A 12,384-nucleotide genomic window follows, 5' to 3' on the forward strand; every position below is an offset into this window, starting at 1 on the left:
CGTCCCCTCCGCCGCGGGCTGGGTAGGGGGTCCCGGGGGGGCAGGGGGGTGCCACCCCATCACTGCTGCCCGTAGCCGAAGGCGGGGGCCGCGGCGGTGCCGTAGGTGCCGAGCGGGGGGAAGGTGGGCAGGGGGTAGGGCAGGGTGCGGGGCTTGGCCCCCACGTAGACACCGGGGGGGCAGGCGAGGGGCTGGAAGGGGGGCGCGGGCAGCTCGGGGAAGCCGGGGGGAGCCACCGGCGGGGCCGGTTGTGGGGACACGGCGGTGGCCAGTGCCCCACGGCTGTGAGGAGCCCCTGGGGGGGGGAGAGACAGCAAGAGGGGGTCACCCCCCCCCCCAGCCCCCCTACCTTTCTCCTGCTTCTCGGGGCGGGAGGGCAGCGCGGTGGCCCGGGCGCGGGGCACGGCACCCAGCAGGGACCCCGCGGCCACCCCGCACCTGCGAGAGAGATGGGGGGGGCTCGGGGGGGTGGCACGGAGCCCCTCATTGTGGCATCGGGGTGGGTTTGAGGGGTGGGGGGGCCTTACCACGGCTCGGGGTCGCCATCCCGAAAGCCCTTGGCGAAGGGGTTGCTGGCGATCTTCAGCTGGGTGATCTGCGGAGGGGAGCGGGGTCAGGGGGTCCCTGGGGGGGGCACGCCGATGTCCCCCCGCCCCGGGGCTCACCCGGTGGTTCTGGTAAGCCGTCACTGCCATGAACTGGGTCTCGGGGAAGCTGAAGGACTTGAAGTTCTGGTGGGCGAAGCGCTCGCTGTCCCGCCGCGGGTCCACGAAGACCACGTGGAAGCGGGGCTGGTAGCGGTGCATGGAGTTGAGGATGATCTGGGACGGGGGAGAGGGGACGTGGGCAGGACCCCCCCATGCAGGGGTGCATCGTGCGTCCCCCCCGCCACCCCATCGCCCACCACAGGTCCTCACGTGGCCGTTGTCGTCCAGGAGGTTGTTGGTCAGCTTGAGCTTGTCGAAGGAGACGATCTGCCGCATCCACTGGGCCCCCTTGGCCGGGGAGTCGGGGTGGAAGTGGACGCGGCCGGGGGCTGCGGGGTCGGCCCGTCCCGCCGCCAGCCAGGAGGAGCTGTGGAAGGCGTACCTGCGGGGCAGGGAGGGGTGCTCAGCACCGCCAGGATCTGCTCCCCCTCCTCCCCAGCATCCCCATCGCCCCATCCCCACCTGTATCTCTTGTCATCCAGCGGGATGAAGTCCATGAGCAGGACGTAGTCGGCCAGCGGGTCCAGCCCGGATAGCTTCACCTGAAAGGTGGGGAACATCCTCCTGTGGGGAGGGGGGGTGGGAAGGGGGTGTCCCCCACCCTGGCAGCCCCCCTGTCCCGCTCCGGTACCGACCTGCCCGCCTTGGTGACGATCATCTCGGTGCCTAGGCGGTTGAACTCCTCCCAGAGGCTGCCCATCTCCAGCCGCGCTGCGGCGTGGCACACGCGCCGGTTCTTGCCGCTGGTCCCCAGCCCCTCGCCTGCCCACCCGAGGCTGGTGCTGCAGGGGGGTCCCTCGCCCGGCCCCCCCGGGAAGGCTGCAGAGGGATGAGGGGGTGTTGGGGGTGATCCTGCACCCCAGGTGTGGGAGCAGACCCCGTGCGCCACCAGCCACCCCATCGCATCCTCCCTCCGTGGGGTGACCCGCCGCACCCCAAAAACAACACCGGACCCCATCGCTGGGTACAGGGGAGCGTTGCCGCGGGTGGGTTTTACCTGCCATGGGTGCAGTGGGTGGGCAGGAGGCGTCCGTGGCTCCGTCCCGCGGCACGGCGACAGTGGGGACCCCAACAAAGCCCCCTCCCAGCGCAGCGCCAGCGCCGGACTGTCCCCCCGCAGCCTGCCGGGGGTTTTATGCCCCAGCTCGGGGGTGGAGACGCGGGGGCTGGAGCCGCAGCGGTCCTCAGGGCTGGAGCACAGCCCCCTTCCCCGACCTGCCTTCGCGCCTTGACGTGATGATGATGGACGGGAGGTGAGCGGTGGCCCTGGGACTGCTGGGACCACCGCTGGTCCCCAGCCAGATCTCGGGGTACCCTGGGCTGGGGAGGGACAGCTCTCTTGGGGCATCCTCATCCCCTTCGTGTCACACACCTGAGCGGGGGGGCGGAGACGGGGGCTGCTCCGACCCTCTCCCCTGGGCAAAGCCCCTCTCGGCACGCGGCAGCCGCCGGCGCACCGTCGGCTCGGCCGACAGCCCGCCGTCAACACCCGGTATTAAAAAGCACGGCGAGGTGTTGAGGCATCCGCAATGTGCCGGCTGCTCGTGCAAAGCCTCTGCGGCTTGGGGAGCAGGGGCGGGGGGGAAGAAAGCGTTCCCCCTCCCCTGCGCCCATCGTCCCAAATGCTGGTCCCGTCTCTGCCCTGGTAGCCGGGACCCCCGGTCCTGCCCCGGGGCTGAGCACCCTCCACCCCACCCTTCCCATCGCCGTGCTGGATGCTGGCCTGACAGCGGGAGATGGATGGGGACAGGCTGGTGCCGCAGGGCGAGGGACGTGTGACGGGAGGTGACCGACACCGGGGCTGTGGGGAGTGGGGGGGGGGAAGCAGAGGGGCTACCCCAGAGCTCCCCCCCCGCTTCCCCCCCGAGCTGCAGCGGGGCCGTGGACACCATCTCACTGCACAGCATGGGAGCGTATTCGGGGGGATGAGGGATGCTGGGGCTCTGGGGACAGGTCTGAGGGAACAGGGGACATCCCCGCAGGGATGCGGATGGCTTTCTGTCCCCGGCAGTACCCAGGTGATGGTGGCACTCAGCAAGGGCTGAAACCCCTCCCCGTCGGGGGCTTTGCACAGAGCCGGCTGTTTTCTCCAAACCGGGGCTCAGCCTTCACTTCTGCTTTGGGGTCAGCGCTTAAATCCTTCCTGCGGCCGTCGTAACGGCGAGAAAACCCTTTGGCCCCCGTACGCTGCAGGGCGGCCACGGGGGCTGCGTGGGCAGCACTGGGTTTTGGGACTGGGACTGATGCAAAGCGTGGAGAGACCATCTCCCCAAGCCCCCCGCATCCCTCGCATCCCCAGACGTGTCCCGTGCCCCGCGGTGCCGGCTCAGCCCCATTCATCTCCCGCTGTCAGCCGGGCCGTGGCCGCAGGGCCGGTATCGAGCGGGGAGATGAGGAGGTGCGAGAGGCAGTGCTGACAGCGAGGAGGAGGATGGAGGGGACTCAGCCCCGGGGCAGGATCAGAGCTTCTCCACGGCATCACACCGCGTTCTGCAGCTCCTGCAGCTGATTTTTCTGCTGGAGAGAAAAGAAAAGGCGAGGATGCAGCGCTGGAAGGGTTTCAAACCCCAACCGCTGCCCAGATCGTGGGGGTTTGCTCCCAGCGGTGTGCTGTCAGGGAAGGGCAGCCTCTGGCTCCGAGTCTGTAAAAACACCGATTGTCCGTGTCCGAGGCGATGTCTAACCCAACCCCGCTTCCAACAGTTTTCCCTCGCCGTGAGCAGAGGGAGGGAACCCGTGTGACATTTACTTTTGTGTTTGGCTCTGGAAGGTTTCAGCCTGCTGCCCCGCTCGGTGCTCGGTGCTCGGCCAAGGGTGTGGGTCAGGGCTTTCCACGTCTAATTCCCACCCTGCAAACTACGCCTGACCTTATCCCGCAAGCAGTTTCTGCTGCCCGTGGCACTCACCTCTGCTGGGTGTGAAAAGGCTGTAGAAGGAGATACCCCACATCTCCCACTGGGCTTGGGAACCTCCATCAGAGCCACCAGAGACACGGCCAGCCCTAGAGCTTTCCTTCATCCCTCCAGAAAGGCCCTTTTCCTCTCTTGTTATCCCTTTCAACCCTTCATCACGCTTCTCATCTGATCCTTCCCATCGCCTTCCTTCCAGTTTTGGGCACCTCTCCCTCAGGCTCTCATTTTTCCCCTATGGCTGGTGCATTTCCAGCGTGATGGGTGGAAGAAGGTGACTATCATCAGCAAGAAGGAGGGCACAAGGACTGCTGGCTGCATCAGTCCTCAGCGGGATTAAGAAGCAAATCCCCCTGGAAGCCCTCTCCAGGCAAAGGAAGGACAGGAGGGTGACCGTGGGTAGCCAGCATGGATGCACCAAGGGTAAGTCATGCCTGACCAACATGAGTGCCTTGGGCGATGAGAGGATTGATGGCTGCGTGGACAAAAAGAAGAACAAGGTGACTTTAGTAAGGTCACCATGATCTTCTGTTGCCTCCTTGCAGCCAAACTTTGAGTATAAGGAATTTAAGAAGGTTAGAAGGTTCATTGTGGTGCCCTGGCTCAGCTCCTGTGGGACAGCACCCCTTTGGCAACGTCCTCCTCAGCTCCCTGGCATGGTAATGTCAAACACGGCACTTGTGGAGCTGTAACTGTCTCTGAAATGCTCAAAAAGTGGACATGAAAGATGGGGCGTTGTTCTGTGGTTTGCTCTGAAGAGAGCCCAAAGCCCTGTTGCTCACTCAAGCTGAGGTCATCTCTTCTGGGTACACTTCTCCAAACTAAGAAGTGCAGAGAAAAGATAACAACGTGCTTTGGGCTTTGTCACTCCCTCAGGGCTCAGATTCACAGTCCCCAAATCCCCAAATTATGTGAAATAGTAAGGGTGTTTGCTGACGGTGGTTTATTTTCAAGCTCCCCTGCAGAGCTTCAGGCAGGGGCGTCTTCACATCCATCTCCAAGAGCATCAGGAGGGAAGTGGAGACAGCGCTGAGATGTGAGGAACATCGTGTTTCAGCCCAAGCTGGAGCTCCCTGTACCAGATTCACGAGCAAGAACAGCGTGTGCTGAGCCAGCCGCCTCCCGTAGCTTTCTCTTGCAAGAAAGAAACAGCTCCTATCTTCATCTCGTGCCCTACCTGCAGGGTCCCAAGCTTCAGTTCTTCACGATACTCTGGACTTTCCACCAAAACCAGGGAGCTGGCTGTCCTGTGTCCTCACCACAGAACTGCTGAGAAGGCAGGTCTGGAGATCAGCCTGGTGGAGGGCACACTCGGGAGGCTTCCTCTCCTCATTGACCATAAAGGGCTCCTGGATGAGGACCAGAAGCTTTCCTGTAAAGAACATTTGGGGAGCTTACCGTTGCTGAGATGAGGCAGGTCCAAAAGATTATTTTTTTTTCCCCAAAATATTTTCAAGGCGAGATTGCTCAGCTTTGGGGGATGCCCATTTCCATTTGAAGACTCTAGGAACAGGCTAAAGACCCAGGAAAAGCTTTTACAGCTAAAACAGTGTATCAGGAGGGAAGGGAAACCAATATAAACCTTCGTGCAAGGTCTCATGGTTAGGAAGGAGTCCCAGCAAAGAGGGGAGAAGCGGGTGGTTGGCAAATGCCAACGAGAGGATGAATAATCAACTCTGCGCTGCAAAAGTACCGCGTTTCTCTGTGTTTCAGGTTGGGCTGGATGATCTCAAAGTCTCAGACTGAACGCTAACGCAGGGGACGAAACGCAGCACCAAGGTAAAGCTACTCGGGTGTGTAACCTCCCTACAGCTCCTCATGAAGGTCATTGCTGAACGTCCAGAAGTGATCCGGAGGACCACGCTGTGCCACGGCATTTTGCAGCTTGAGCAAAGCTTTGCTTTTGCAGCACCCCGTTTTCTTTACCTGCGTTGTGACATGACTTTTGGCAAGCTGTTTCTAATCGATCTGTGCCTACACTCTTCCTTTAGATCTTGTATGATTGTCTCCGAGCAGGTCCTGCTGGAGAGAGGGTTTTCCACCTGGGAGATACCTGCCTGTTGTAGAAGAAACCTCCAGCAAGGAGTTCACACAGAAAGCACGCGTCCAACTAATGGCAGAAAGCAATTGCACCCAAGCGACTGAGTTCAGCTTAACGGAGTTCACAGACAACCTGATGACTCAGGTCACTCTCTTTCTGATGTTTCTTGTCACCATCCTGGGGAACCTTGGGATGATTGCATTAATCAGGGCCAGCCCTCAGCTCCACTCCCCCATGTATTATTTCCTGGGAAACCTGGCTTTTGTAGACCTCTGTTCTTCCACCATCATCACCCCTAAGATGTTGGTTGACTTTATATCAGAGAAGAAGGGCATTACTTATGCTGGGTGCGTGGCTCAGGTGTTCATTTTTGATCTTTTTGGGATGACAGAATGCTTCCTGCTGGCTACGATGGCGTATGACCGTTACATGGCCATTTGCCATCCCCTGGTGTATCCCCTTGTCATGTCCCCAAAATGCTGTTTCCGGCTGGTGACTGGGTCATATCTCATGGGGTTGACAAATGGCATGGGACAGACTATCGGCATGTCCAATTTATCCTTCTGTGGCTCCAGCGTCATCGACCTGTTCTTCTGTGACATTTCCCCTCTGATATCACTCTCGACCTCCGACACCACCCTCAGCCACATTATCCTAAGAACTTCGGCATCTTTATTTGGTGTGTCCAGCAGCCTGGTTGTCCTGGTCTCCTACGTGGCCATCATCTCCACCATCCTGAGCATCAGTTCAGCTGAGGGCAAGCGCAAAGCCTTCTCCACCTGTGCCTCCCACCTCACCACTGTGAGCATCTTCTACGGGACATCGCTTTTTATGTACTTAAAGCCCAGCTCAGACAGCTCAAGAAAAGAAGATAAATGGACTGCGGTGTTCTACACTGTGGTGACTCCCATGCTGAACCCCTTGATCTACAGCCTGAGGAATAAGGAGGTAAAGGAGGCTTTGAGGAGACTCACAAAAATAAAGTGATCTTGAATGTTGTAAATTTAGAGCCAGATAGAATGGAGATGTGGGTGGTATGATGAGATTTTTGTTAAATATCTCAGATTGATAACATTTTGGGGGTCTTCTGCACTTTGACTTACCTGATGCACTGGCTGATTCAATATTATTATCTGAGAATACCAATAATTTCACTCAGTTCTCCAAACGTTGATAGTAATATTTAATAGTTAATTTAACCTAACGAAGACACAGGTAGAGAACTACAAGCACGCACTTCTCATTTTAAATTTTGCCCTTTACCATTTATTCAGTCCTATGTATCAGGGCAAATTAAACCAGGAGAACATTGCAAAAATTTCTACAATTGCCTAGACTTGAATTATGAACTTTGCCATGGGTTGCTCTCCCTTTTGCTTAGCAAATCAGAATAAACAGGGAGGGAATTCTACTATCCCACTAACTCAAATTCCACTTCAAGACAGCTTTGTAAAGGCATTAAGGGCCATAATAACTGGCCTCAGGACAGCAACACCTTTAGCAAAATAGAGATGACAGCAAATACCGGGCACGCTATGCAGGAAATATTTTTTTATTTTTCACATTCAAAGCTCATTAAATGGTTAACAGTGCCATACATCTCATTTAATTTTAGACAGCTAAAAATTCAAGTTAAATACGGTATTCACGTGACCTCTATTGTGAATGAAGGCACTTTGAAAGCATTTTAAGATGCGGTGGTGATGAATCCCCCCCCAAGGGCAGGTACTACTGAGTAACCCCCATCCACTGCTCCCCACCTTTGCTTTCCATGTCTCTGTTGTCAGCAATAAAAGCCATGATCTCCATGCTACCCTGACCAGAACAGATCATGGGAGCTCTGGTGTTGCTCAGCAGCCTTCTCCTTCAGACCTGATATTTTGCAGCCCACGCCAGCCCGGACCGATGCCATCGCCTGCCTTGATGTCTCTCCTGCCACCTTCCTGCAGAGAGACCTGCCAGGTGGTCCCCAAATGTTACATACATGAAAAAAGCAAAAATACTCCAATTTGTGTATTACCTCAGCCCGTGCAGCCTCTGTCAGAGGACCATGGTGAAATCTGGAGCCATGGCTTAGCCTTAGTGCTACCCTGGAGACGTGCAATGCCTTGGGTTGGAGGGAGAAGCTGCACAGTTGGATTAAATCAAGCCAGGATCAAAGCGGTTTGCTGATTTATTAATGACACACAACTAACAGGTCAATCAGCTGAATCCTTCTTTGTTCCCAAAGCTTCCTGAGAGCTCCCTGGTTATTATTTAATCCGGCCAACGGTCGGCTGCCCGGCTGGCACTGTCAGCCAGGGACAAACGTCCTCCCAGGCTGTTTGCGCTCCCGTTCCTCTCTTATCAGCTGTGTTGCCGTCAGGGCCGACCTGCCCAGGAGGTGCTGTGCTGGACCCCCCACCACGGCACGGACCCCGGGAGGTCTCCGGTACAGCCACCCGCACCAACCAGGGCCAACGCAGACCCCGTTGTCCCGCTGAGCCTTGGGGACCACCCCGGGCAGAGGTTTCACACCATCCCTGACCCCTATTTCAGTGTCTGACCACCCTTGCAGTGACTTTTTTTCCCTCCCTTTGTTTCTACCTGGAATTTCGCACGTTGCAAATTCGCGACAGAAAGTCTCAGATTTACCCTCATCCGCAATATGAAGCACACGGAGCACTGGCGGCACCAAGTCAAAAAGAAGATGACATTATTAATTCCTTCACCTAGCCTTTCTTTATCCCCAAAATAGGTTACAAAACTGCACTTAGCCATAGTTATTTCACACTACAGGCAGACTACCCCTTTCATGACGATGAGAGCCTGGACACAGCCCTAGCGAGGAAGGCTCCCCTCTCTTCCTCATCTCACATGTCTCCAGATGTGTTCAGCAGGACCTACGGAACTGGGACCTCTGTTCCTGCTGTTCTCCCACACTTGTGCTCCTCTGTGACCGTCACCCTCAGGATGTTGTTTAGTTTAAGTGCAGGGAAGATTGACTCTTTTTTCTTTAAATAAAAGATTCAAGCTTATTTTTAATGTTTTATTTACAGTCCCAGAGCATCTCTTCTTGCTGCGGTGACCTACAGCCATTATTTGTATGTAAAATACAACAATACTCAATGACTTTGTGTCCACCTGGTCTTGCCTTCACCATCACCCTGTGTTTAAACGGGAATATGAGCTCTTAGTGTCTTAAAAACACAAGTCCATGGCTACAGCACTGTTGCTCTGCTTGTCGTAGCTTCCTGCTGGAGCTGCTGCTCTCAAAACCGAAAGCGTTTTGGTCAGTGTGCAAGCGGCGCGTGCTGTATTTTGGGGAAACCGGCGGTTAGCTGCATCTAACGAGCATCTGACCATGACAGTGATGGGAAATACCACGTGTGGTTCTAGGAGGAGAGTTACAGAGGGGAGAAGGAGCATCCAGCCTTGCAACCTACCTTCCTGGTGGGTCATGAGGAACGGGCAATGATGTGGTTTGCATCTCATTTTGCATTCGTGCTGATTAGCTGCCAATTGCTTTGGGGTCCTCTCCTCCAAAGGGGCTCTGCTTTTAGGCGGAGCTGCCTTAGTTCTAGTCAAATCTGTTTTAAACTGAAAGCTGAGCAAATATTGGTATTGCAGGGGTAGGAGCCACCTCCCCTTCTTTAGATACTTAGTGATTAGAGTTGGGAATCACCTCAAATGTCTTTAGGGGAAGGACTTATCTTCTTAACTTTAAATAAACACCATGTCACCTCCATGTATTGACTGAGTACATCAGCTCCCTTGATGGCCAAGGAAGACTTGGTCAAGTAGGTCGGTGGCATCTGGGGCGTCTCACTGGATGGCAGACACCTACATTTCACCAGCTGAAGAGATTGATAAACTCTGCTGAGTGCATTGGCCAGAGTCATGTTAGTCATAATGAGACTTTAGCTTGCAAAATTATAACGACAGACACTCAGATTTGGGTCTTAATCTGAGCTGAATCTGAAAGAAGGTGGAATGAATCCCATTCTGGAGGTCTTCTCTAGCTGGTGGGTAAAAAAGGCACAGAAACAGAGAAATGTTTTGGTTTTTTTTTTCCCTTCATTTAAAAAGGAGTTGAAGACTTGGGCTTCAAATGTGTAGATCCTGCACTGGGGTGGTGACTCCTCTCCATCACATGAAATCCAGATGTATGGGAAGAGCCAGGAACCTGAACCACAACCCTTTTCTATCCAGGCTAGCTGGAAACCCACCTACCTTCAGTTTCCCTTGGTACTGGAATGAAAGGGAGAGTCTAAGCCTGGCCTTACTCCCTTTAAAATTGATGTCCAAGGTATCTCTCTTTTACATTATAGATATTATAATAGCTTATTTTAGACACAGTTCCTGCCCTGGAGCAAAAAAAAAACCTTCCTGAGGTCCTGATGGAAGAAACAAGAAGACCTTATTCAAACACCAGTGAGTTCCTCTCTGTCTGCCTTTACCACCATTCATGGCTCAGAAAGACATTTTGAGCCCAAGAAAAGAGAAATTTGCATTTTCCGCATCTTGAGGAAGGGGGAAAGGGAGAAGGGGAAGGTTGGGTTGAGCAAGGACAGAGACACACACGGGGCAGGACTAACCTCAGCTGGCTTTAGACGCCTGCAGTGTCAGCACGTGCATCTGAGCAAGACACCCCAGGGAAAGGGACGCTTCTGTGGGCGATAAAATTGGATATTTGCGGTGGGATGGATGATGTTTTACACTGTACAGACCGGGGGTGGCACCGAGAACGGCTGGTTTGGATACTGTTAGATGTAACGTGTGTTTTAAACGTCTGTGCTCAGTTACGTATACGCCGTCCGAGGTGAAGAAGGAAATCAATGGGGACGAGGAGATGGCCATCCAACACGTGAGATGTTAGTAATGGGAAACAGCGGCCACCTCCTTCCCACTGCCCAGGGTGGCTGTGAACGACTGCAGTTGGATCTCCTGAACCCATTGAAAGCCATTAAAGTGATTTAGCATAACCCTGGCTGCAATCGACTGCTATTTTCTACAAGTCACACTACTGGTTTCCTTTCCTGCTTTCACGAGCACCCAGCATCTCACTTCCCAATACTCTCGGCAGCAGAGGGTTATAGTGAAACAGCCACACAATTTTTCTGAAAAAGAGCAAAGAACAAAGCTGGCCTCATTTTTTTCTGTAGTAACAAAATACAGAGAGATTAATTCTAAATATTTGTTGGACTGCACATAAGCTTAGTGTCCGCCCTTCATTAATCATGGGTAGAACAGGTGTTAAAAATAAATGCATAAATAAAAGAGCATTTCCACTGACAATTTATCTCACATCTCATGGCTTCCAGTCCCTCATGACTGAATAAATTAGGGAAATTTTATAGCAGCAGCAGTATGGAATGCTATGGGAGGAGCTCTGCACAATGTTTGCCTTGAAAGAGCAATGCACTCCCTTGGATTTAAACCTCTGCATGGGGCAGGATAAAGTTGTCTCGGTGATGGAAAGCAGCAGGAGCAGTTCTTCGGTTTTATTCTGTATTTAGTACTTTCACTTTCATTTCTATTCTTCCAAAACTGCAAACATACCTCAATGCGGGGTTCATCCACTTTTTGGTACCTTCCATTTCTTCCAGACTTGATAGCAACTTCTAGGTTGATAACGTACATCATGAGGAACACCACAAGGAGGAGGACCTGCAGCTCTGGGCAGTGGGTGAACCCCACAAGAGTGAACTCCATCACCACGGAGTGATGCCCCCGTACCGTTGTCTGGGGAGGAAACAAAGATGGAAAATGGCTAAAATGGGTTTGGCTGTCCCACAGGTAACATCATCAGAAAGAAAGGGTGAAGCCTCACCAGTACAAGACTTTTTTTGCCTTCCCTTTGGGCACAAACCATTACAGATTTGGGAATTACACATCTGATGCAGCAGAAAACTGAGTTTCACCTCCAGCTGTTGTGGTTGTAAATGTTCTGCTCTCCAGCCTGCACCCATCTGTCCTGGGGATATTTTAATTTTGAAGCACACGATGCAAAGTGGCTTTTCAAAGGGAGATTTTTTTTTTTTTTTTTTTTTGTCCAAAACAGGCAGATGGGAATCACACAGACTTCAAAAAGGGAAAATGCTGAGTCCTGGCCATGAGGAAGAATTGCCCCAGGCACCAGGACAGGCTGGAGAGCAGCTCGGCAGAGAAGCCCTTGGAAGTTGTGGTGGCCACCAAGTTGAAGATGAGCCACCAATGTGTCCTTGCAGCAAAGACGTCTGGCAGCAGCCCGGGAAGAGCGTTAGCAGCGGGTCAGGGGACTTTCTGCAATGAACCTCTGACCGACAGCCGGAGGAATGGGGAAGTAAAAGCTACTTTGAGAAGGGCAATGGGAGAAGAGAAATTGTCCTGAAGAAACGGTCATCTTGCTTTGCTAGAAAACAGACAGCAAGGCTGATAGAAAGAGGGAAGTGAGAAGGGAATAAATAGTAATACTCATTTCTCAAACAGACAATACACATATTTTAAGGTCATCTCTAGTGAATAACATGAGAAGCAGTCTTTCTTTTTCTTTTTCTTTTCTTTTTTTTTTTTAAGCCATGAATAAGAACACAGGAAGAAAAACATCCCAGGTAAAATCATAATGATACTGAACACCAAGGTGTGTGACTAGCAGATGGGTAGCAGGGGGAAAAGAAAAAAAAAAAAAAGAAAAAGGACTGTTTGAAATTCATGCACCTAATTGCAAATGTCTAGAGGAGAGCCACCTAAGTTCACTGTCCTGACA

At 53.5% G+C, this 12,384-nt stretch overlaps 2 protein-coding genes across 2 annotated transcripts; one reads left to right on the forward strand and one right to left on the reverse strand.

The window, feature by feature from the left end:
* Window positions 1–59: 59 nt before the first annotated feature.
* Window positions 60–3,656, reverse strand: TBX10 (T-box transcription factor 10). The gene is made up of 8 exons (XM_054826400.1): window positions 3,614–3,656; window positions 1,343–1,526; window positions 1,170–1,271; window positions 918–1,089; window positions 666–821; window positions 528–595; window positions 350–438; window positions 60–295 (listed from the first exon to the last, which is right to left on the reverse strand). The coding sequence occupies exons 1-8, from the start codon at window positions 3,654–3,656 to the stop codon at window positions 60–62; spliced, it is 1,050 nt and encodes a 349-aa protein (XP_054682375.1).
* A 2,073-nt stretch (window positions 3,657–5,729) lies between these two features.
* Window positions 5,730–6,644, forward strand: LOC129207368 (olfactory receptor 5G3-like). The gene has a single exon (XM_054828194.1). The coding sequence runs from the start codon at window positions 5,730–5,732 to the stop codon at window positions 6,642–6,644; it is 915 nt and encodes a 304-aa protein (XP_054684169.1).
* Window positions 6,645–12,384: the final 5,740 nt, after the last annotated feature.

Source organism: Grus americana, chromosome 5, assembly GCF_028858705.1.
Source record: "Grus americana isolate bGruAme1 chromosome 5, bGruAme1.mat, whole genome shotgun sequence".
NCBI classification, from domain to species: domain Eukaryota; kingdom Metazoa; phylum Chordata; class Aves; order Gruiformes; family Gruidae; genus Grus; species Grus americana.